The sequence below is a fragment of the Anomalospiza imberbis genome, chromosome 1, assembly GCF_031753505.1.
Source record: "Anomalospiza imberbis isolate Cuckoo-Finch-1a 21T00152 chromosome 1, ASM3175350v1, whole genome shotgun sequence".
Lineage (NCBI taxonomy): Eukaryota > Metazoa > Chordata > Aves > Passeriformes > Viduidae > Anomalospiza > Anomalospiza imberbis.
Window position 1 is genome coordinate 117,972,298 of NC_089681.1, and position 25,724 is coordinate 117,998,021.

Genomic DNA, 25,724 nt, shown 5'->3' on the forward strand with positions numbered 1-25,724 from the left:
CTGTGTTGCTGTGAAAAAAACGTTAGAATGAAATCAGATAGGCCTCCCTTTGTTGTGGGTAGCCAAAATACAGAAAACATAACAAACCTCCAAACATTACAAGAGGGTGACTCAGCTTCTTTTGGACAGAGACAATAATAAGAAGGAAGAAAGTGGACTGTCCTGACTGAGCTCTGAAGGATGATTCATCAGCTGGAATTCAGAAGAACATGGAAGGACGATGATTAGGGAGGTTTAGCCGAATCAAAAACTTATACCCTCAAGAATTGCCCTTCTGCATGACACAGGAACATATTGCTGGAAAAACATTCAGGTCTTCTCTTTGAATATGAGGATCTAAACCTATAAATCCACTCAAAAGTCCATTCAAGATAAGAGAATCCTGCCTGCCAGCAGAAGATAAGATGCTGTACCATCAGCAACAAGCCTAAATTAAAGCCTGTTCTTGTGAATATTTCTGCAAGGTCATGAACAGTTTTGTCCTGACAGCTTTCCTGTGCCATTATGCAGAAAGTGTCCCTTTTGTAGCACAGCCCAGTGTGGCAACAAAGTGCCTGCAGATAGATACGTGCTCAAAACAGGACTCACTGAAGCACCAACTGTGGAGCTGCCATCATACAAAATACAACAAACCACCACATGTCTACCATGAAATCTACAAAGGTTAAAAAGTTAAAATCCAGCAAGCCTACCCATCTGGAGAGAGGAGGAGAGCATTCTTCCTGTCTTTAGCAACACTGAACAACAGCTGATAAATCTTTAACACACATGGTCTGCGGGATGCCCTATGCTGAGACCAAGGAGATATGGAATCAATCCGAGGCTTTGCCACAGACTTCCTGTGCAATTTTCAGCATGTCACTTGAGCCCAGATCCTTTATGGTAGCTCTCTGATTTACTCCTGCTTTGTTTCAGTCAGAGCAAGGCACCAAAATATCTTTGAGGGAGTCTATGGATCTTCTGGGCCATGCTGCTAAAGAGATTTAGAAACCAAATGAGACAGAAAGCTGCTCTCTGGGCAGAATGGTGGAGAGGACCCAGATACCCTGCAATTCTCACTCCACATATGTGATTCCTGTGAGAGCTTGGTGTCACACTACAATGGAGCTCTGGAAGGAAATGTCCTCTGGAATCTGTTTTTTCACTTAGAAAATAAGAGACAGAGTATTTACCTTCTTCATAGGAATACTGCAAAAGTTAATTTAATTAAGAAAAAAAGGGGTGTTGCAAGCAAAAAAATGAACCCAAAAAGCAGATCAATAACCTGATGCAATTAATGCGTATGAAAACCCAGAATAACCCTCAGAAAAACTCTGATACAGAGTTACAGTGTATCTTTCCAGTACTTCAATGCATCGCCCAGAAAAAATGCTATGTGAGGATGCTTATATCTTCACAGATACAGATATTATATTTAGAGTATAGGAAGTATTATACTGAAACCTTGGAATGTGGGGTGAAATACTGGACTTTGAAATTTAGAGTTTTGAGCTATCACCTTGACAACAGCTTCAGTGATTGATAAAGTAACAGCTTGAAGTTATTAGAATTCATACAACAATGGTACTCTGGCCCTTAAGCACTGTATTAACATAAACAATTTCTAGTCTTACTAATTTCTAGTCTTACTTCGTGTCTACTATGACATACTGAGTATATAAGTTACTTAATCTCAGTGGGAAAATAAGAAATCAGAGGGCCCTTTGATTTAAAAAATATGGATGGTCTTACATCATGTTTAGACAAATGGAGGGAGACTGTACATTTGTGCATTTATGATAGCATAATTTTTTTAAAAAAATCAAAATAGTAAGCATTTAAACATAGGTCTTTCCTTCCATTGTACAGACTGTCAGACAATGAGTCAAGAGTGCTCCAGGAACAGGCTTATGAGTTTGTTGGTTTGTATTATTTCACAAGTGAAATTCAGCCCTTTCAGAGCACTTGCCTCTGAAACATCTACCAGCACACTGCTCTTCTCCAGGACCCTACTGCAGTTTCAGAGTACTTACAAGGGAAAACTGGGGCTAATTTGTCACCCATCACCCAAGCCAACCACCAAAATGAACACTTAATCCTTGTTCTTTCACCAAGGGAGTGGATTGCCAGCATTACCCCATAGCCTATTAGTATTACAATATAGGCCTCTAAAACCCAAACACTTACACAATGTGCTTTATCAGCATATAAATATTTTTTTCTTCTCATATAAGGGTACATATGACCCCATACATATCACCCTTTCCTGGCTAAGGGTGATTTACTGCACTGCTAGTTTCAGCTGCTGTAATGTCAACTATTAAATACAGGCAAAATCCATTATGATTTTTCTGTATTACTTTTCAGAAGAGGGGAAAACCTATGGGCTAGATACGCATTGCATGAAATTTAAGCAAGATGTGGAAATTAAGCTGGTTTTTTTTCTCCAAACTATACTTCTTTAGAGACAGATTCTATCATTTCCAGCTTGCTTTGAATTATATAATCTTCCCTACACTCATAGGCTACAATACCAAACTATGACATTCAACAAATATTTGCAAGAAATTTCTTCTGGAGGTCAGAGAGTCACTGAGTTCAGCATGAAATAGTGACATGCTGTAAGCTAGATAAAGCATTTTATCTACTTTCTTATACACAGAAATATATATAAGGTAGAAGGAGATCCTAGAAGGTACAAACCAAATATATATCTTTCAAACGCACATCAGACCGTAGTATCATCCCTTGTTTAACACAACTAAACTGAATACTCAGGCTTTTTATTCCTTCTGCAGACTGAAATTGTTTAACCCTTAAAGGCTTTGTATTTGGTTTTGTTCTTCTTCTTTACTGGACTACTTCAATTTGCTGATGCTTTTCTAGCGGTGGGGTGCCTGCCTTAGGATAGTATACTTAGAGCAGGAACATTAGGCCATGTAGAGGACTAAAGAGCTTCCTGAACTGACACTGAGCAATACACATTACAACCAAGCTGAAATTGAGAATAGCCATTTCACTGCCTTATTTGCATAATTTATACATTATCTGAACCAGCACTGAACACTGCTGAGAAGATTTCAAAGTTTCAGGATAAGTCTTAGGAAGTGATGCACCCAAACTCTAGCATAGGCAGAATATGATTTTAAACATGTCCTTATGTCAAAAATATTCAGCTCACAATTTGTAAATGCTATTTGATGCAATATTCTACTTGCTACAATCAGTTTATTTCCACTTTTTCTCATTTCACACATGGACATCAGGCTAGATGCATTTCAATGAAGTGGCTCCACTAAGTTATTCAGAAACAGACCCTGACTCTTCCCATTTCTGACATTATCCTCTAAGCCCCAACTCAATGTTCAAAACAAGATGTGACAACAGGGCCTATCCAGTAGCAGCAAAGGTCATGTGTTTGCAATTACAACCCACTGCAAATGCTTTGAATACCTAATGTTCCAAGCAGTGTAAGCCTAAAACCTGCAGCCAGTGGGCTAAAATGGCCATGTAATCTGCCAGCACTACCTGCCTTGTTGAGTTAGGTTGCAAGTTCTGTCTGGGTCTGAGCTGTCAATTGCTGTCTGCCTCAAGTTCCCAAGAACTTTAACATTTACATTTTTCCAAGTAGAAATATAGTATAGGTATGCTTTTGCCTGTGCTAATTTTGGTGGTGAATTTGGGAGGTAGGACACTTGTGTCGGAAAGAGTGCCGTCAAGAGGATGGAAAAAGCTTCTTTCTCACATGCTTATCCATATGCTTATTGCTGATCTGTAGCATCCCTTGCATTTAGGGAGCAGGTCTTTCTCAAGGAGAGACTTCCAGCTAATAAAGGATGGTATAAACAGCAGACAAGCCAAAACCAACAGACAAACTCACTTCCATTTATAGCTTTATTTTTCTCAGTTCAGGTTCTGGAGGTCATCATCATCATTATTGTTCCTTGAGTCCCCTCAGTCCCCAAGCAAAGGCTAATCCACATACATTGTCAGAGGTGGTCCTTGACAGATGATCTTAGAACCATAAGGCATACCAAGTAAGGGAGGCATAAAGAGATACTTCTTCCACTTTAACACATGAGCAACTGTGGCAGAAGGATGTCAAGTGATTTATTCCTGGATAAGAAGCTGGGATATTAGTGTAAGTGCTTTCCATTCAATAATACCTTTACAAAAATGGTACACATGGTGTTCCCAAACCCATGCACTCAGAGCTTCACTAATTTGGAAAGTCACCAGTCTGCATAACCAGCTTCATCACAACAAATTCTCATGGATTATCCATGGGCACCCACCCAGAAAACTTTAAAAAAAAAAAAGAAAGAAAGAAAGAAAAAAAGGCAGCTACTTGAACTTTATCCTCTGACTTTTCAAAGTATGATTCTCAAGGAGCAAAAAAAGCCAATGAGAAATGAAAGTGTTTTTCTGTTACAAGATTTCAGTGTCAAGCTGTGCGCTAAGCTGCAGTGATACACTAAAATAAACAAAACTGTTTCTTTCAGAGTCCAGAGAAATTAATATGACCAAAAATATTTTTGGAAGACTTTTCTGTGCAGTGAGTAAGATTTTCATGCAGTTAACCTTAGTCTCCATGTGTTGGTAGGTCCATTAGGCCAACACTACATCAAACTCATATTCCAGGGATAGGCTGTTAGAAGCATTTCCTTAGGGACAGCTGCAGCCCAAGGAATCTCCTTCTGTCTTGGCCTTTGTCTCTTGCATTTGTGCAAAGCCCTACTGGGGCCTGCTTCAGATTCCTATCTGACAGTCAGTCAGTAATGTAAGAATGAACATACAGCAGACTAATTGGAAACACAGAGCAAATGTTACAGGTTAGCCAGCTAGTGGAACTTATGCCCCGTTTTTTTCCTTTCCTTTTTCTTCTTTCTTCACCCCATTGTTTTTGAGGTGTTTTTTGTTTTGTTTTTTTTATTTATTTCCCACCCCCATGATCATTTATTTGCTCTCTGGAGATCACCAATGGCAGCTGCAGGGGTTGGTAGGAGGGCAGAATAAGACTTCCAGAGACTGCTAAACAGCTGGAATTATCAGGTAACTTGATGCCCATGTCTAGGTTTTAATCAGATTTTGCAACTATCCCTCGCAAACTGAAATCTCTCTGCAACATCAAGCACTGCAGTCTGGGGCTAACTGCACTCAGGTCTACCTCAGAAGATTTCTCCTGTTCTCCTACTCCTGCAAAATAAACATCAGGCACAGAGAACAACTTAGAAATCCTATAATGGACAAAGAAATAGGATTGTACAGAAATGTTCTCCCTGATTCTAAGACTCCCCTCAGCAGAACCTAAACCACAAATTTTTTAACAAGTCTAAAATTAGACACATTTATCTCAATACATGACTGTTTCCTAACATTTGTCCAATACACAAAGCTGTGTGGGTCAGTCTGTGCTATTTTCCCAATACTTGACCAAAATTTGAACTCTCTCCCATTTGGACACTCTTATTCCTTGCTCAGCATACCATGACACAGCCTCTCCTCCTCTATCTGTCCCAGTCTTGTTCCTTATGAACCACAAATAAACCATACCTAGACTCACTTCCTTGTAAGCCAAAACCAAGCTGCTCCTGGACTCCCTTCTCTTTCTCCAAGCCTCCTCTCCTGTTCTGCACCTCAGAAGGCAGCTATTTTCTTGCTGGCCTCTCTAGTGCATTAAGCTCTTTTGCCATTCTTAGAAAATTTTAACAGCACTTTAGGGTCCCTGAAAACACTCTTAACTATCTTTGGTACAGGAGTACACTTATATACAAGGTGGCTTATATAATTCAACCTAAAGTTCAGAATACTGACAAAATAACTTTAGAATAAACTAAAAGAATACTAATTGAAAATGGGATATGTTATCTACTAGGTGTTTCAAGTCAAAGTTTCCCAGCTCAACTTGAATGCTTTATGAGAAATACAGAAACACAATAAAGCTGGTATTGATGATTAATAAATCCAAGGGCCCATTGTATTGTGGAGGAATTAAAAAATAGAAAAGGAAAAATATTTTGCTCTTAAGTAAATGCCCCTTCGTAAGCCAAATTTCCCTGTAAAGTATTTGAACCAGTTTGCAATCCTCACTTCAAAGATGATATAATTTTCCCAAGCCTCTCCCTCAAGAGGTGTGTGGTTTGTATTATAGTTCACTTAAAAGCAGAGACTTGGAATCAAACCCTGGCAAACACAGTTACCCTTTTTTTTATTATTTAATACTGGTTTTTTGTTGGTTTGGGTTTTCTATTTCTGTCAACTGCTTCAATAGTTTTAAAAATCGTGTCACAATTTATAGTGCCACCTAGTTTCTAACCAAAAGGTTACTACGAGGTAGTAGAGCTCAATCAGCTTTCGCACAGATGAAAGGATACTTCCTTTACCATTTCAGGGAATCAAAAGGGGAGGAAGGGCTTAGTGTGCTCACACTCACCCTTTTGTTGTTCTCTTCTTCTTGTGCCTTCCTGAACTCGTGCTCTAGGGAGCAGTCAATGTCGTTGAAGAGGCCGACTTCCTCACAGTTCTTCAGAAAGCGCGTTGGAGTGGGAGTCTGATCTGAGAACAAGACAAGAAATGATCGTTGGTGCTCAATATTAAAAGAAGAGGGAGACAATTAAATAGACTTCCAGGAAAAGAGAGGTTCTAACCAAAATTTTCTTTGCCTTCCCACCCCTACCTGCCACACCATCATTAAAAAAACCCACACAGCGCTGAATTTTGACGCTAAACGCTGCAGGCAGCCAGTGCTTGCCATCAACATCTGAAACCAGGCAGCAGTCATCATTTGGGCAAAAAGACAACAGCATGGGTTTTCCCAGGGCACATAACACAAGCATCTCCTCAACATGTGCAAATGGTCATTAGAACTGTCTATAAACCTTCAAAAATAGGCTCATGCAGAACAACACACAGTGCATCTCGTAATGCACATTTAGACCACAGCACACGTGTTAACTGATGTGGATACACACTAGTTAATGCCTTCAAGTGCTCAAAAACCCCCTCAAACATACACATACTTAGCAAAAAAGGTAGCCATGGCAAGAAGTTTTGCTTCCAACACAATTTTTGAAGGAAGAGTTAAACAACATTTAGAAAAGCTATGAAAAATGAAATTCTGGACATGAAGAAGCATCCTTTTGTGTTTTATACCTGAAAGTGTTGATAATACATGCAAAGCTATTAAATTTGGAGTCAAAAACATTTCAATGCCTTCATCTCCAGGATTTTTCTGCCCTCTCAGAATTAATACAAGAAGGGCAGTAGTGTCTTTAATGCCACAGGCAGGAGGAAAAATACAAGGTTTTCTGACACTTTTTCAAAAACCTGCAAGACAGACAAACAAAATTGCCATGCAGACTTAGTTTCAGTGATTTCAGTTTCTTTCGTCAGGAAATGAAAAATCAAGCCCAAATTTGGGAAGCAAAGACTCCCTAAAGCACAGGTCTGAGGCACTTCTATTCATTCTAAGTCTAGTTCTTAATTATTCCACCTTGGCTCCTTCTTCCCAAGGTTCTGTCAGAGCTCGAGATGCTTTGTACCTGATTTTACAGAAAGATTGGACTCATTTTGTTAAAAAATAATCTTCAGCATAGTCCTTGACTACTACCTATTGTTTGTATTTCATTATTTAAATAATGAAAACTCAATCATATTGAACCCTGTTGCCCATATTAGGTCAATTCTGACCTCAGAAAAAGGCTTCCCACTTCAACAAGGGAAAAATTGCCTTCTTGCACCTAGCTAAACTGGGTCAAGTTCTAATATTACCCCCTTACAGCAAACAGTTAGCTAACACCATTAATTTTACATGATCAGGATAGAAATGCACATCAACCCCTAATTAAGCAGTACAAAAGCAAGGTACAGAAAAGAAAACGCAGTTTTCACTTAGAAACTAAGGAAGAGGATCAGCCTCCTCCATTATAAAGCCAGGAGAAGCCAATTTCCACCTGTATCAAGCATGGTCCTCCAGGTTTGACTTTCTCAGGTAATCCAAGGGCAAAGACACTCATTTCCATTTATATTTCTGATGGAACATCAGAATGAAAGTCCTTAATGTTCAAATTCTTTTTTCATTCCTTTTGGCTTGAGCATCCTACTTGGGAGCTTAAAGGAAACAAACTTCAAGTATTTGGGAATGCACACTTCTTTATCTATTAGCTTTCACAGCTATCTATTGTATTACCAGAGTGAGAAACTAAACTTTCTAAGAACCCTGCAAGAACTCAGCATAAGGAGATGAGTCAACAAGGTGCTGGCATCAATGGGAGCTGAGGATACTCATCACTTTACAGGTCCATATCCTAAGTAAGAAGCACCAAACAAATCTCTTAAGTCACCTCATTAAACTCAGTAGATTTACACCAGGGTTGGTTTTGGCCCTTGGACTGAAGCTTGTGCTGGAAATGAATGGCACTAAAGTGCAGGAGAAATACATTTAATTTCCAAAAAGGATTAAATGCTACTTTAGTGAACAACACCATTGCTTTGTAGAAAACCAAAGACAATTGTTGCTAAGCCTTCCTGGACACAAAGGGCACATTAGTATTGGAATGTGAGGAAAACAGAGGAAATGTTTTATTGTTAGAAGTGATATATCCATATCAAATAAGCAAGGTATCAATTTCATGGCCAAAATGAGAAACTATGGTTTCATAAAGAAGTAGATGCCACTACTTTCACTAGAATGAAAAATTCTGTGTTTCTTCAGAGTTGTTTGGGCCCAGAACCGACCAAAAGGAAAAAAAAAGTTATCCATTGAAGTAAATCCATTTTTAACAGTGAAAAATAGCAAGCCAGAGCAAGAATGTGACTTCAAAATCACAAGGGTCTCAATGGTTTCCTTTCTCTGCTCATGCTGAAGATCTGTCTTCTGCACCACAAGATAGCCAACGGTGTTGCCTACAGTAGAACTTTCCAATTAACTATTTTAATATCTCAAAAGATCAAAACTGATAATGACACTGTTTACACCACCTATATATCAAGATGGTAATCTTATTTTATTACCTCAGTCTCCCCATACTGCTACTGTAGTTCCTATGTTCCAGAAATCAGACTGGCAGGAATTCACAAGAAGATTTTTGTTAAAAGACAGCCCCTCGTTTCTCCCAACTGAGGAAGGAGCACCACCAACCAGCCAGCCTAAGCTTCATCCACAGACCTCCTGGAAGTCAGCTCAGCCAGATGTAAAACAAGACCTGCCTTCCTAGTTCTAATACTTCACCCTTCAACATTCACAGAAACCAGAAGGCCACAAAACTTCTGTCTGTGTGAGAGCAGAACTGATAAAGATCCGGACTTTAAAATGTTGAGATTTTGTGTAGCAAAGTAGTTACACTGCACATACACTGCACTCATTGATTGGTCCCAGGATTTCAAGGCTACCAAATCTAACAAGCTTGATTTGCACCTGAGCAACCAACTATTTTGCCTCTGCTAAACACCAGTTCTCCTTTAGGATGTGGGCAAAATAGTAGAAGAAATTGCTCTCAACACCACAGAAATTCTTTTACCTAGATTAGGCAAGCCTTTGTGTTTTAATTGGGAGGAGTATCACAAAGGAGACACTAGCACAAGCTACAAAATCATGTCTCCCAGAATTAATAAAATATTCCTAATTCTCAGCACTTAAAAATGCATTAATAGTTCCAAGAGCTTGTGCCTGACCTCATTGTTCCCCGTTGGTACAAACAAAGCTTTTGTTGCTATCACCAGCGCCCACAACTATTGCAGACTCACTGAGAACAGGGCTCTGATTTGTTGCACTTCAGCAACTGGATGAGCCAGACCCATTTGGACCAAAACTCAGACAGAGCCAGCACCACTCTCAGCATTCCTGCTGAGGACACACGTTATATAGGAAGCTGTTCTGCAGGCCCACTGCTATTCACACAGCCCAGGACTCTAATATTAGTCACAAACTGTATTTTGTATTGGCAGCTTGGGATACAGGATTATCTAGGTTAACGCAAGATACTGATCAGCTATACCAACCCAGACACATCGTTCCACATGTAAAAATCTTTCCATCATCAATTAGTTCCACCCTCTAGAACTAGTTTACTGTCCTTTGAGGCATCTACCTCTAGCCATCTATCCCTTCAAAGGTAAACTTGTCATCTGATAATAACTTAGGAATTTTTTCCTACCTCAACTTCATCACCAGCTTAAACACAGACTATGTCAAGCTTCAGACTAGGCAATGAAAATATTGTTCAGCCTATTATTCAGGGGAATAATCAGCCTCTCTGATGACACAGTCATGACCAGAAAGGCTGCAAGAAACTTTAAGTTTAAATAAGCCTCAAAAAAGTAAATGGACAATATATAAACCTCAGAGCAAGCTCAAATTATCTCACCTGTGCAGATCCTAAGTTAACCTACTATATCTTACAGGAAGGGATTTCAGATGCACTCAGCAATCATATTCAGACCAGAATTTCACATACTGTGTATATTTTGGTTGCTGACTTTTGAAAACCTGTCCTCAATGTCTGAAGTGATACCTGATTTTTCAGACTCATAAAAAATATATGTGGTAAGGTAATGGGGAACTTGAAGTCTTCAATAAAGTCAAAAGGTTCCATTATGTACTCACAATATTTGGCAATGCATGGCAATGCAATATTGTTTGTTTGGGGGTGTGGGGATTGAAATAATACTCTGAGAAAGGACACTCAGTCTCAATACATTGTTTTCAAAACAACAGCTCAGGAAATAAAATATTCGCTTGCTATACAGAAACTTACTTGATTTATCCAGAATGTGTTTTTTAAAATTACCTTGAATTCCTTAGTTTCATCCCACAAAACACAAAAGGAAACTTTAAAGCATGCTACCAGTTTAAAAAAAGCCCTAGAGAACCAAAGGACGCTTATTTGAAACAAGCTTTCATTTTGCGAAAAAAAAAAAAAATTCTGATTTGGTAAAAGATACCTAACAGCACAGCTCTAAAGTGTGTAACTTGATTCTTCATTTTTCTTTCAAAAAAAAAATTGTTTAGTCTGATGTGCAATAATAATAGACATTTGGCTTGTTCAGCTGTGGGCTCTGTTGAAGTTACACACTTACCCTTGTTGTACTTTCATACAATGATAACAAAGTCAGAGTAATGGGGCTAGCACAGAAATTTGAAGGGCTACCCATCAAGCAGCTACAGAGGAATGTCCTGAGAAGTTCAGAAAGGCTTCTTCATTGATTTCACAGGTTTCCACCCAAGTGCACTGAGGAGCTCAACATCATAATACAACAACAACCAGGTGGAGAAAGAGGAGAGGAAGAAGTGCAGTCAAACATAGGTGGTGAAACTACTCCCACCTAGATGAGGGCTACCAAGAACTTTACTGCCAAAATATGTGCCCTTTAAAGTACTGGTTGGATTTTCCTGGAGGGGCACATACTGGGTACAACTAATTTTTAAAGTCTTCTGGTCACTCTGAAACTGACCAGTAAATGTAAGAAAACATTTCATTTTATTTTTGATAAAGCAAGGGACACAGAAGCAAACAAGAAAACAAACTACAGTATGAGTCCTCATACCCAATCATTTTGCATGCCTCAAAATTCATGCCTAGATAAACCTCTCTGTGTAAACTACAAGGAGTAAAATATTAAGGCAACCAAGAGTGATGTAAAATTACCTCACTGGCACAGGCATTACTTGGGAAAAGGAATACCTTTGTACTACCCTTATTACAGGCACTTCTTCCATCTAGAGAAAACTGTTCCTACCTCCACAGTGGGCTTTATTATCAAAACTCTAGAGGATTTGGTTTCATTAAATAGAATGAGGAAGGAAAAAAGATTTCTATGTAGATAATCCCCAGCTCCCAAAGTTCAGTTCCACAGGGCTTTTATTATTTCCCTGGAGGAAGCAATCTATTCTACAGACATTAATATTTTGGTGTTTAAACACAAAAGCTTTGTCACACAATGCAATGTAGAGTTTCAAAGCAATGCAAACACTGTTCGCTCTGCACAACAGCAAAGAGCTGATATCTATTTCAGTCAATTTAACTATAAAGTTGCCTGCAATGGTGACTAGCATGCAAAACTTACATAAGATATCCTGTGTAATCTCAAATAGCTCTTTTTTAGCTGGAAAGATGGAAATAGAAAATATCAATGACTCTCTATCCATATTCTTAACAAGACTTTCTAATAAACAAAAATAAAATGCGTACAACAAAGAGGAACAAATAGCATTAATTTTAAAAGACAGAATTGTGTTGTCAAGTTGTGCAACAGAAGTATCACTTGCATTTTAGTGCAATGCCTCTAGTGGATTTTCCTTCCGTTCATACAGTGAGAGAACAGAAAGCTGTTTGTTGTACATGGGTATCTGGAGTTTCTGAATTGGTTCAAGGGATGGGTTCACCAGATTTAATATAACTTGTTCTTCTTAAGCCAGCATGAAAAAAATGGTAGGCTTTTGTGAAGCTAGTTGATAACTCAGAAGGTCCTGGAAAAATATACCTGATAAACCAGCACAGCACCAATTGTTGCAATCAGGTCATGCACCCTTGTTTATTAGACACTGACCCCACCTACATGACAACGTATAACTTCACATATAACATACCTTTACATCTCCCTTAGAAGCTTATATTTCAGACCCAAACATAGATTTCACACAAAAAAACAAGTTTCTTCTTCCCAAGTCATATTTTGCTTAGTTTCTAAGATGTACAAAACCAACAGTTTCACTGCCTACTTCCAGGAACAATTTATAAAAAACACGTTTAATGTGTATTAAATATTACTGATATTATAGTGAATCCAGACTGCGGATTAGGCTACTTCTGTAAACAGAGTAAATAATTCTAATGTCTACCTGAAAGCATACAGTATGTTACTTTTCATGGCTAATTGTTGATAATAATGTTAATACACTACAAATTAAAAGATAGTATACAACACACTGGAAAAAAATTAGAAAGTTTGACTTCTAGGCAGCTTAGGAGAAAGAGGGGCGGGGAAACTAACACTGCACCTGGCTTATTACAGGGCAATTGCTGCTGCAATTCTTTGAACCTACTGATGACAGGAACATTTTTTTCAAAAAGTCACATAAGCAAAAATGCAAAAAACAAGGAAGACATGAAGACAAATGTCTAAGAGAAAAGTCTGTCTCTTTTTCCCATATATCATTAATTTTTCATTCTGAAATCTAAGAATAAAACATCTTAAACTTTAAGGTATTTAGATTTCCCCAGGGTTTCAGTGGGTAATGAAACAACTATTTTTCAATGTCTTCCTACAAAGAGTAGATGATCTATGATGCTTCCTGAGTAAGGGCTGCAAAATGCCAAACAAATTCAGCAAACAAACACAAAAAGAGGAATCAATACACCAGCAGAACCAATTTCAGAACCAATTTGCCAGGGCATTACAGTCAGGAACATTGGCCACAGTCTTTGGGAACACATGGCTTTTTATTCTTTCGCTACTACAGAGGATCATCATAAACAAACCTCAAAGAATACATCCCTTAGAAGTAATCTCAGTCTTTCTGGCCAGAAATTCTACATTAGTATGGACAGTTGGCTAGCTGCAGGTTTAGGGGGCCCAGTACCAGTGGTAGTGCTGGAAGACAGACATTATTTTTGCTTAGGAAAGCAACTCATTGGAAGGAGCAGGATGGCTAAATCATAGAAGTTACCAAACACAAATGGAGCTACTCTGCTCAGGGGATTCCTGATGACAGAATAGATTCCTTAGAAATTGCACTTGAGCAAAAGTCTTGCCAAACAGAAAGCCAGCACTTTTAACAAAAGCCACCACTTGCACAGGGTGAATGTGCCCACAGCACAGATGTCTTCGAGCAGTTTCACTGCCAAAGGACACAGCCAAATGCAAAAGCAGCTTTTCCTCATTTGTGCTTGCAAACACAGGATTCTGTGGGCAAAGCTGGCACTCAGGCACTGTACAAGACCTAGTCTTCAAAATGCTGTGTACTGTTTCTTTCTAAACTTAGTCCATTATGGCATTTTAAAATGAAAAGCAAAACAAATTCTATCTGGGAAAAAGGCTGTCTAACTTTTCATTGGTGCCCAAAGTCCCAAAAAAAAAAAATTTAAAAAAAACCCTTAATATTTGTAAACCATTGTTACTTCATTATGATTTTCATAAAAATGGAAACAGTTTAACCAGAAAATAGTTAGTCTGCTGGAGCCTCTTTAATGAATATACATTTGCATCTGAAATGGCACAATTTACCTTGAAGAAGCCCATTGTAAAAGACAAATATCAAACTCTGTTGAACATCCACACACACATTTGCAACACAGGGGGGCTTTCTACCATTGCTTTGAAACCTGAAAAAGTCTAGAGATACTATTCTAAATAGTCCATTACTATAGCCCAAAGAATAAACAATAGGAAAGGGAATAGGAGAGGAAAGAAGTAAAATGAAGGGCTAGCTTGACTTTACCCAACACTGGCTGAAGGCCAGCAAGCCATTGATATGTGGTTACACAGACAAGAGCACAGAAAGACTACATAAGAAATATATTATTCAAGAATTATAGTAATTATAGCAATTGTACCTAATACCAAATAACTCCTGTTTGTGAAGGGGGAGGTGCAGAGAGAGATGGGGTGAGAGTACTGGATATCACCCACTCGTTCACCTTTCTGGTTATGGCTATTTACAGTGGGCAGCTCCTGAGTCACCACACAGGTGGCTCATACAATGTGGCCTCTTCCAGTTGCTGAAGTGAGTCTGTCCAGTTTAAATAGCAATTCTTCCAGCAACAGCACAAATGCACTTCATTACCACTCTCTCTGCTGGGGTCCCAAGTGACACGCACTTAAGTGCCTATATTTCACTGGAAATCAATGACAGAGCTGCCAGCATGCCTGAGGGTCAGTGATTTCTTTCCCTCTCATGGCAAACTTTTATGAAGGCACAAGAATGGCAACTCTCTTTTTGTTCAAAGATATGCATTCTAGCTTAATCCACCTCTCCTTGTTATTTAATTGGAGCTGGGGCTTTTTAAAACCAATCTTGTAGTCATTTCACCAGTAGCTTTCCAATAGGAGTCATGCTTTCAACATCATCTGAATAGTAATCTCGACTTGAATTCATGTCTTCTTACCTGATAACATATTATCTGTTTTTATTGAAGGAAACTTCAAAGTCATTTCATGTTTGTGCCTGTGAATCATCAGATGATCCTCTGTTGGAAAACGCTGTCAGGCAAACACAGAAAAAGAGAAAGGAAGAGAGAAAAAAAAAGAAAAAAAGAAGAATTTAATTCTCTAATAAACTTTTGGCATTGGACAGAATTTCAAAAATGAGAGACAGAAAGAAATTTATCCAGCTAGAAATGTGTCCAAATGGCACAGGAAACAGAATATTTGAAAATACAAGTGAGTATGAATAACAAATAGCTGTACTTGATTTAGAAACACATTTGCTGCTGTGCTCTCTGGGATGAAAAACCGTAAGGTGTCATGCAACTGCTTGAAAACAATTACAGACCAAGGTTTAGGTTCTAAGGGTCTCAGACACCCACTCCAGCTACCACAGCCTCACAAGTCACCACGTGCCTGAGCATCTGCGATAGCTGCTGTTCTGTATGCTCTTAGCCCACGGCAAATGCTAAGTAATGAGGCAAATCTTAAATCACTTTACTGGATTTTTCTGCTTTTGTGTCTTTCTGCAACATATATCTGATGAACAGGTATAAAAATAACTAAATAAGATGGCTTTTTCTATCCAAAAGTATTCAGACAATACACATCTTTAATTTTGGAAATATCTGATACTTTGACTTGAAGTGGCAATTAAATGGTGCACAGTTTTATAGCAACTAGTTATGACCCTTTGCGATACTAAATCAAATTATTCTTCTTTGTCAAGCAGAGAAGGTGGAGAGACGTTTTTTGTAAGAAACTAATCAGTGTGCTAAGTTTGTTTTACAATCTGATTACAGACTTCTAGAAGAAATAACTTCTTTTGAACAAAACTAAGAGACAAGCTTGAATAAATGCTCAAGCACTTGCACATTTGGGCTCAAACAGCAGAATGGTTCTATGAAGTTTCCTTCACCAGAATGTGCATACACAGACCTTTGCTACTGAGATGGTTTCAACTGGGTTATTTCAGGACTATCAAAAGCCAAAAGTAGTATCATCAAGGCTTGAGGAAAAAATAAATTAAAAGCAGCTCTTTAAAGCAACAGGTATATAGGAGACAAAAAACAGTGACAACAACCAAGTTAAAGGGACCTAATGCTTTCAACACAGTATACTCTTGGCTAAGTGACTTTGCTTCTGGCTATAGCATAAATAATTACCATATGTTACACCTTCTGAGAATCTCTCTAAACCCATAGACAAAGCAGCATAAAAATGGAATTGAATTCTCTGAGAGAAAAAAAAAAAAAAGAAAAAAAAAACTGAAAAAGAAAGAAATCCCAAAGACCTTTTTCTCACTGTGAAACTCTGGCTCACTGCTTACTCATCTGGAAGAAATGCAGCATTAGCAATTTATGTTAAGAACAAAGGGAATATCTGAGAAAGACTTTGCTCGATGAAATCGTGAAGGGGGGAAAAAAGACCCCATATTTATTTCTCTTGAAAATGGATTTTCCTTCATGGATGCCATGCTCTCTCTTCATGATGAAGTCAACCAGCTTAAATAGGGCATGGGGCAACAGAGGAGAAACTGTTCCTCCAGCCCAGACTTCTTTGTCTTTTTTCTAGGCCTACTTTCTTCCTTGTGCAGAAGGTTGACTTTATAAGCCCTCAGCACACTTCTGCATGGGCCAAGAGAGAAGCCAGTCCCCAGCCAACTTAGCTGGACAGCAGCTCTGCATTATGCACTTATGTCAAGTCCTCATTTATTACAAACAGGGGTCATGGGAAATTAAATGTTTTTTAAGATGGACATCACATCTACATTTTTCGTCTTTCCAAATTGTAACAGCGTGCAACCAAACTTGCTCTCTGAAAACCTAAAAGAGCTTGTCTGGATCAGCTTCTCCTCCACTGAGGAAACTAATTAAGAGTTGATGTGAAAACACTCAAGTCCACTGATTTCAGTGGAATTTAGTTTCAAAAAGGTAAATAAACATCACAATTAAACTCAGATACTTTTATTCTACCTCTGTGACAGAATGGTGAAAGTTTAACTCTGCATGTGGAAATCTAAAGGGGCATATTCTCAGCCTGAGGGATAATCCAAAAGATGCACTCTGCCTCCCATAGAAAAACTCCCTCTTTGTGAAACAGTAAAGCCACTCAGCCAGCTGTTAACTGGACTGAAGGCATCTGCCTCTCCTTATTTCAGCTCTTGGCAAAATCAACACCTACACTTCATTAACAGTCACCCATCCCTCTGCCAGAAGAACCTAAAGAGTTGTAAATGCCTTAGCCAGCTGAAAACTCCCAACATACAGTTGAAACAGGGAAAGGTTCACTAATTAAGAGAGGAGGACTCTGGAAAATGGGTAAGCTGTATCACAGAGGATGCACACAGGAAGCCCATGGCAAAAGCCAAAAGACACCCTTGTCTGAAGATTTTACTCACAAATTCTTGTTACTAAAACAAATTAGGATCAGAAGTGCCACACATGGAACTTCCCTCACCACTGCAAAATCACTGCAAAAACCACACACACACCAGTTCAAATCTCAGCAGGTAAAATCCTTGTCACTTCAGGTTTTTTTTAAGCTCATTAAACACCTAATGTTACAGGTCAGGTTTTGCCCTTGGAGACATATAGCAGAGCACCAGTCAACAGGACAGGAATCCCAAATGCATATTCTGGGGCAAAATTTATCTACAGGCTGCATTTTCCACAGAAAATATTTAGTAGGAACATGTCTTGAAGATTAAAAATAAATAAATACATAAATAAATAAAGAAATCAGCTAATAAGATATAATTGCATTTAAGTATTTGAAACAGAAAAAAAAATGCAAGGAGGGTTAGGGCCTCCCAATAGCAACATAATATATTCCATCATACATCTCAGCAGAAGACAAATAAATGTGTCCTGCCTAGCGTGTCCTCTCTTGAGAGTCCCTAAAGGAATCTGCAGTACATGTCTTGAAACATTAGGCTTTGGGATGAGAAAAGGCACAGAAGCAGCTTGAGGAGCACTTGTACCACCTCTCTTTTGACTGGCTGCTGTATTTGCTTGAAATATTTTGTAATAGAGTCTTCTGGGAAAGGAGAGAATCGAGGGGAAGCAGGTCTTAAAAAAAAAAAAAACACACAAAAAACCCCTGACACGCATATTATTATTAGACATGTGTTAATATATCAGGAGGCATTATACAAGCCAGAGCTAGTGCTGAGGACTCAATTAATATCACCGCTGACTCCACTCACCTGTGAGCAGCCTGGGGCACTGCAGACAAAAGGCCTCTCCTGCTCCAAGTTCATCTTTGATTCCTCATAAATCTACATGTTAAAAGGGGAAGGGGGAAAGAAAGGGAACCTATGAATATATACGTTCTAAACTTCACACAGGCATGCAACATACAGAAATGGCAGTTTGTGCTTTTATTTCAAACTCTGCAAACGGATCAGAACAAAGTTTTCATACTCAGAGTACTAATTTTGCTAATATTCAGTAGGCACTCTACAGTCTAAGTTCTTATTGCTCCTTCCTGAGCATCAATTTATTTTTAAGAAAGAAAAAAAGTTCAGCTTTCACAGCATAAATCTGCCTCAGAAAATAGCATATGTTCAGTGTAGTTATTAGATAAGACTGTGTCTTCTCAGAAATATCTTGAAATAAAGGTTTTTACCTTTCCTCCTTCAGTTCCTGCTGAACAACATTAAAACCAGACGTCTAGGTTACTTCTGAGAAAGACCCCACTTTTTGAAGTTTTGCATCCATACTGTCTGATATTAATAACTTAAATACATTACATACATGCTCTCCATGCACACAAGGTAACAGTGCATGCCCATCCTTTAAAAGGTCAACTAGAGCCTCAGGAGCTTCAGCAGTGAAGTTTTGTCTAAAACTGCACTTCCACATAGCAGTCCCAGTCCTGTAACCTTGAACTAAACCCTTGGGGGAAGCTCCCAAGTCTTAAATAAAGGCAAAGGATGAAACATTCACCCTCAGAAAGCAGTTATGCACCTGATTTTGAGTCAATACTAGGGCAGTGTCCCTGAGGGGAAAAAAAAATAAAATTAGTAAAATTTTAGGGAGTAAAATAAGTAAGTCATTTATTTCAGAAATGTTTTCAGCCTGTTGGAACAACTGTTTTTACCAGCTAGAATGTAGTGATTGACCCATCTTACAGCAGATGACTTATGTTTAGACATTCCCTGAAATCTCTTAAAACTCAGCCTCACCACAGCCTCTTTTAGAAAAATATCTGAGTGGTGTTTGGGTAATTTTTTCATGACCCAAGAGGAATATCTTGATGAAGAAGCAGCATTTGATTTTATAACTACAAAAATCTGCAGAGGGGCAGGTGCTAAAATTGCTCAAACCCACTGAATTTTTTTCAAGCTACAGTTCATTTTTCCTATCATCAGGAGTATCTTTAGCATGCTTACAGTACCATTAACCAGTACATCAGCCAGACCTGTACTTGCAGCAATTAGTTTCACTGGATGATACCTTTTTCTTTTTAATTAAACTTCATTCTGGTGGACAACATTAGCCTGACAGTATATTTTCCTAATTGTGACATAAAAAACTCCCCTCTGTCTGACTCCACTGACTCCTAGATGCAGAATCCAGAAGTGAAGGATTTCTACTTTCATTTGCCCTTCAATCTCCACAAGGACACTACTCCCAAAAGTTGATAATAAGCACCAACTGATCATGAGCATCTCTACCAACATCTGGCCTGAGACAAACGATGAAAAATACAATAAAGTGTCAAGAAAGACCCTAACTCAGGCATAACTTATGTATCCACACAAGGCTAGAACCGAAATAACTAAAATTGTACCTAATTTACTCCTTTAAGATTATTCATATCCTGTTTTGATTTAACTTGCAGCTATGTTAAACTGAAATAGGATACTCATAATCAGAAATGAAAGAGTATATTCGTATACTAAAATAACTAAAGGTGTTAAATTACTTCTAATTTCAGTTATTTCAGTTCCAGACTGTGCATAGACAAGCTCTTCAGAGATGAAGCCACAAAAATACTCTGAATTACACTATCCTGTCTGAAAGAAACAAGCAGCAGAGAGATAACTGACTAGAAAAACAAACCCTGCAAAAAACAAAACCAAAACCTCCAGCTAAGTTAGATTTTTAAATCCACCTCTATTTAGGGGATGTGACCCCAGGCATGTTGTCTTTCCTAAAGACAACTTTTTCCTTTACACAGAAAGAAAAGAAAAAAAAAGAAAAAAAAAAAAAAAAAGAAGATACGCATGGATAATGAAAGGCTTTATTTAATATCTCAATTGCTCCTGCAACTGAAGCACTGCCAAAGATTTCTGTTACCCCTTTTTCCCCTCCTCAGGGGACAGTGACAACAGCATTTTCAATAGCAAAACAACAGATGAGACTCAGTTAAAGAAAACAAGATAGTTACAATTCTGGTCCCAAGTGTCCAAGTGAATTTCAAAACATTACCAGGAATTATTTGGAGTTTGATTTCTTATTGAGTATTGCAAGTCTAAGACTTCCCTCCCCACCCTGAGTTTGACCTTTAGTCCCTGAATCCATCAGTGCATGCTCTTATAAAAATTAAATTATTTTCAAGGTTATCTAGTAGATAAACATGGACTAAGCCCCAAAATAACATATTAGATGAGGACTAGAATCCTGAGTGCAGGGATCAGCTCCAGGAAATCGACTGTAAGAAAACATGGATTTGTTGTTTACTCTCAGTACCTGGAAAAGGCGTCAGATTTGACATCAAATTGTTTTCCCCAAATGTACAAGCAACTGCTTATTTCCATGAGAATCATTCTCTGCAGACACTAAGCATAAAACAAGCAATAATCCAGAGTGGCTGTATCACCTTCACTCCAAGGTGCTGTCAGGCAGAACTTGACCTATATAATGTGTTACCAGGTAGTTCAGTGCCCTCAGGACAAATTGCAGAATTGGTGTCTACATGTGGTGCAATCACTGCAGTTGAGACTGTGGTCCCATTGACTCTCTTACAGCAGTAGATGAGTGGAAGAAGCTGCCTGCTGCCTACACTTTTTGCAAGTGTCTGGTGCTTGGTTATCGTATGGCAGTAATTCCAGCCTTGTGCTTGAATGTTGACCAGGAACAAGCAGCTGAAATTCCGGGCTGTGAGTGTGAACCTCCTGCACACCTCAATCCCACTGAACTCTGCAAAAGCTGCAGATGCACCAGCACCACTGGGCCTCACCCCAGGTTTGCAGCAGGATGGGGGGCTCTCGGCAGCAGAGGTGTTCTGGTTGTGCACAGCACAGCTTGCATGGCATCCTTCTCAGGATGCAGGCAGGCATCTCCCATCCTTCAGCTCAGACAGCTGCACACAGCCCCTGGCACACACTTCTCTTCACGTGTCTCACGTGTGTTGCTGGGCCACACAATCCACGTCTTCTTTTTCCACACTGTGTGCAGGTGAAGGAAGGAAATAGCACAACCAATGGCAACATTTCCACTTCACCTAATAAAAATATATCACAGCAGCCTTTCCATCTAAATTAAGGTGCTTATTAGCCTTTGGGATCTTAAAAATTCAAGTTACACTCATGCAACTCTTGTAGTACTACTAATAACCACTGCAATTAATGAACATGAAGAATATCAGACAAATCTATGATGAGTGTAAAGTTTAAAAATTGCTCCAGTCTGAATTTTTTCTTCTGTTATCAATAGCTTAATTTATTGCAACTTTGTGACTTTTTTGAAGAAACAATCAAGGATTATAAGTAAAAGCGAACACTATTATTGATATGTCAGCATTAGTTCTGATATTATTAACAATAGCCATGAGTGTATAATCCAGCAGAAAAGGGGGCTGAATTTTAATAGACATGTTAACAACATCTGTCAGCATTTATTGCCCTATTGTGACCACGTAAAGAGCCTTATTGGCAGAATGTGTAAGTGAGGAAATCTGCTATGCTGTTGTAGCCTGCCATTCTCCTGAAATATCACTTTGCTCAGGAGAAGCTAAGGTATTCTAATTATAAAAAGAAATAAATAAAAATACAAGAGAAAGGCTTCTCCAACCTATGTCACGTGGTAGAGAAACAAGTAAGTTCTGCAGCAGGCCAAGATTTTTTTCTACTTGATTTTTGCATAAGAGTCTTCTAAAAATTTTTTATTATAATTAATAAAAATGAAGCCCACAGTGAGGAATGCAAGAATATAGCAAAAAAGAAAGCCATCAGAAGAAACAAAACCACTCTCAGAACACAGCAACAAACTACATCTCCTCTCAGAAGCATCCAGAGGGAAGTACCCCATGTCCTCAAGCTCCTCAAGGAGATTTTGCAGAGCCCCAGGATCATCTTTTCTGAACCATAAAAACTGTTCTTACTTCTAAGACCAAGAAAGCTTGCTCCTTTCTGTCTCTCTCTCCCCCTTTTTAAACTCAGCAGTAATCTTACTGCCATACTGGTAAAAACATCAAGCGGGCTTGTTTCCTGTTTCAATGTTATTCTTGAAGTGGGCTGCAGTAAGAATCTGATTTTCATTGGGCTATTATTATTTGCAGCTGTGTGACCTTTTTAACCCTCTTTTAAAAGTGACATTTCAGCCTTCAACCTCAAGCTGTCTAAATGTTGCAGGGTTTTCAGGCCTCTGATTAACAGAGGAAAAAGAACCAATGGGGAGGTGTATACTACAATGTGTCTAATGCAGGTCAGTGCACCCATCCTGCAATTTGCACAAGTGAGTAATTACAATCTTATAAGCAACCTGTTTGTTGAAATTAATCACCTGGGTTCATGCTTGCAAGACAGGTTCCTTCAGCCTGGTGTGACCAAGGTCACTGAGATTTCCAAATACAGGTATAAAGCACACGGTGTCTAGCATTAGCAGTGGTATGCAGAGACAAGCAATAGATGAAGCATCACCTATTTTTTAGGGTCACAGGCACAATGTTTGAAAAGAGGAGACATGGTTACACTGCACTTGTAAATAGCAAAGAACATTATTCCATCAGTGCATGCAGCATTTTAAACTGCTAGTCATGGCTATTCAATACTGTGCTATTTATAGATAATTAGAGCATTATTAGAAATGCTATTAAGACTTGTTGGTTTTGGAAGTGTAATACATGCAGGGTTAATGCCTACTGTTGTTCCCAACACATACTTGCTTGAGCAAAGCCAATTTGAAGCAGCATTGTGCTGGAACGGCGCACGGTGGTTTTTCTCAGCATGAGCTTTTCAGTGGAAGTGCTTGTTTTCTGAACTAGCATCACGCTTTCCACATGCAGGCATACAGGCTCATTATCACAGCCCTGCCTGCTTCAGCTGCTACAACGAAGGGTCTGTCAGCATTTCCATTAGAAACCCCCTGGTTTCAGGATTAAAGCATTTCCAAATGATTCTGGATGTTGGAAAGCAATTTGTGTCTGGAGTTCCCAAGAAGGACTTTAATACAATGCACATTTGAGCTGGGGCTTGAGCCCTTGCTGGTACTCCAGTGAAGTTTTTTAGGATTGCATTTATGACATTTATGTGTGGAAAAACACTCAGCTTGGTCCTTTACTCATTTATTTTAAAAAAAGAGTGGCCCATAAATCTTCACGTGGAGTCGAGTGCTCTCAAAAAACAGTTGATGTGTGAATTGTCTCAACAGCAAGCAGCCTTCCTTCGGTCTTTTCCCTGTGGCTGGCATCTGTGAAGTCACTAGCCACTGGCACACTTCAGGATCATTTGCAAAAGGAGTATCAAAAATATTCTTTTTTCATGTTCTGAACACCCTAGTTCTTTTTAAATGGCCACATGGTTTATTTATTGCCTGCCTGAACAAAATCCAGTGCTGGGAAGGCTCCCCAGCAGTCCTAAGGTTTTGTCCCTTCTCTCTCTTACAGGTACATCCATTCACCTTCAAATCAACCAAGGGAGAAAAGTTTTTGGTCCCCTAACTCAGCATTTGTCCACTAAAACCCACTGTTTCTGTTATCAAAGAAACCCAAATAGCTGCTTCCTGACTTTCTTCCGCTTATGCAGAGCTGTTTTCTTTTCAAAAAAGAACATAAGTGGGGATAACCAAAAGAATATGGAGCAAATATAGGATATTTCAAAGTGGAACAAGAATGAATGTTGGAAAACTCTGGAATTAAGGAGGGGGGGAAATACAGGGAGAAAGAACCACAAGGGGACTGGGGGCAAGAAGACACCAGTAGAAATGGAAAAAAGAAAGACAGTGGAAGGACTGCAAACCACTGAGGACTGGGCTGAGGAAGAGGAGGGGAGTAAAAGGATACCTCTGAAAAAGAAACTCAAAATAGAAAGCAGATGACCTACTGCCTTCCCACATAGCAGCAGTGTGAGAGCTCAACACTGTGTATCACCCATGCAAATATTTGGTGGAGGGCACAACTTGTCCTCTGCAGTGGATGATCAGTCTCTCAAGTGTAGTGGAAATGCATAAATCTAAATAATTATTACATTTCTTGGACTCCTCACTTCAGTATAGGAAACCCATCACAGATTCACTTGCTATAGTGCAAATGGATTTGCTGTTTTACAGAAATGGCAGTGTAATTACTAAGCACAGGCCACAGAAGACAAAAATGGAAATAGGAGAAAAGAGGTGAAAAGTGGCTTTAAAATGAAATCACACACCAAAAAAAAAAAAAAAAAAAAAAAAAAAACCCACAAAAAAAAACTTAGCCCTTTTGAAAACAGTTCATGAAAGTTATCTCAGCACAGAAATATTCTATAGGAGAAATAAGATCTTTATAGGGCAAGATGGCTATTACTTCAACTCTGGAAAAACACTTTGAGGAATAATGTGGTTGTTTTGCACTCTGTGATTGGCCAAACAGGGCCAGCCTAACCTGGAAATGGCCCAGGCTTGTAGTTCTGCAACTGGCCCCCACTGATGGCATTTGCAGAATAACCCTAATACCTGCTGTCCCTAGTTACAAGTCTGAAACCACATCAGAGACCAGACTGGAACCTCACTGACAGCACCAAGGTTTGCTTAACTGAACAAGCAGCAGCACAAGCTCTACCAAGGTAAGGAAATGGCTCTATTCAACAACTGCATTTCGCACACCAACAGAGAGAAACAATACCTGAAGTCCTTCTCCATTTCCCCTACATGCATTTTTTCTGCTTTCCAGTGCTGGAAATTCAACAGCTAATTCAGACCTACTGAAGTAAAACCAGTATCTGGGTCTGTGGACTTGACAAATGTTAGGGAGAACACCAAATGTCCATGGATAGTCAAACAGCATCTGAATGTCAAGTTTATCTCAACATGAGCAAACACTGTCATTGTGCTGTATCATCAGACATTTAACTGAAGTGCTCATGTCAGAAGACTAAGTTAGACATGAGGGTCTTGAAAGGGAGAGAAGGAAGAAAGGGAGGATGGAGGAAAAAAAGGGGGAGGTGAAGAGGAGGAAAAGCACAAGGAAAATGGGGAAAATCAGAAGAAGGAACGGAAGGAAGGGGAAGAAAGGGAATAAAGAGAGGAAAGGGAATAGAGGGAGGAAAGGGAATAGATGGAGGAAAGGGAGGGAAGGATGGGCTATGTTAGAGCAAGACCGAAAGCATCAAATGCTTTAAATGATGTGCTACAAAAGGACTCTGCACTATTTTCAAAGTTTTAACACTGAGACTTCTTTTA

At 39.0% G+C, this 25,724-nt stretch overlaps 1 protein-coding gene across 6 annotated transcripts in view; it reads right to left on the bottom strand.

Annotated features, from left to right (window-relative positions):
• CREB5 (cAMP responsive element binding protein 5) overlaps positions 1-25,724 on the bottom strand; it is a 258,154-nt gene that overhangs the window by 196,658 nt on the left and 35,772 nt on the right. For 3 of the 6 annotated variants that reach the window (XR_011004819.1, XM_068208031.1, XM_068208039.1), the window contains 3 exons: positions 18,329-18,400; positions 15,084-15,177; positions 6,413-6,534 (listed from right to left, as the gene is read on the bottom strand). Coding sequence is in view for 2 of the 6 variants with exons in the window: in XM_068208031.1 (XP_068064132.1) it covers positions 6,413-6,534; positions 15,084-15,177; positions 18,329-18,400 (288 nt within the window). In the remaining 4 variants the exon portion in view is untranslated. Of the gene's footprint in view, positions 1-6,412; positions 6,535-15,083; positions 15,178-18,328; positions 18,401-25,724 lie in introns of those variants that run through there. The other 3 variants (XM_068208051.1, XM_068208065.1, XM_068208057.1) reach the window with 2 other exon arrangements.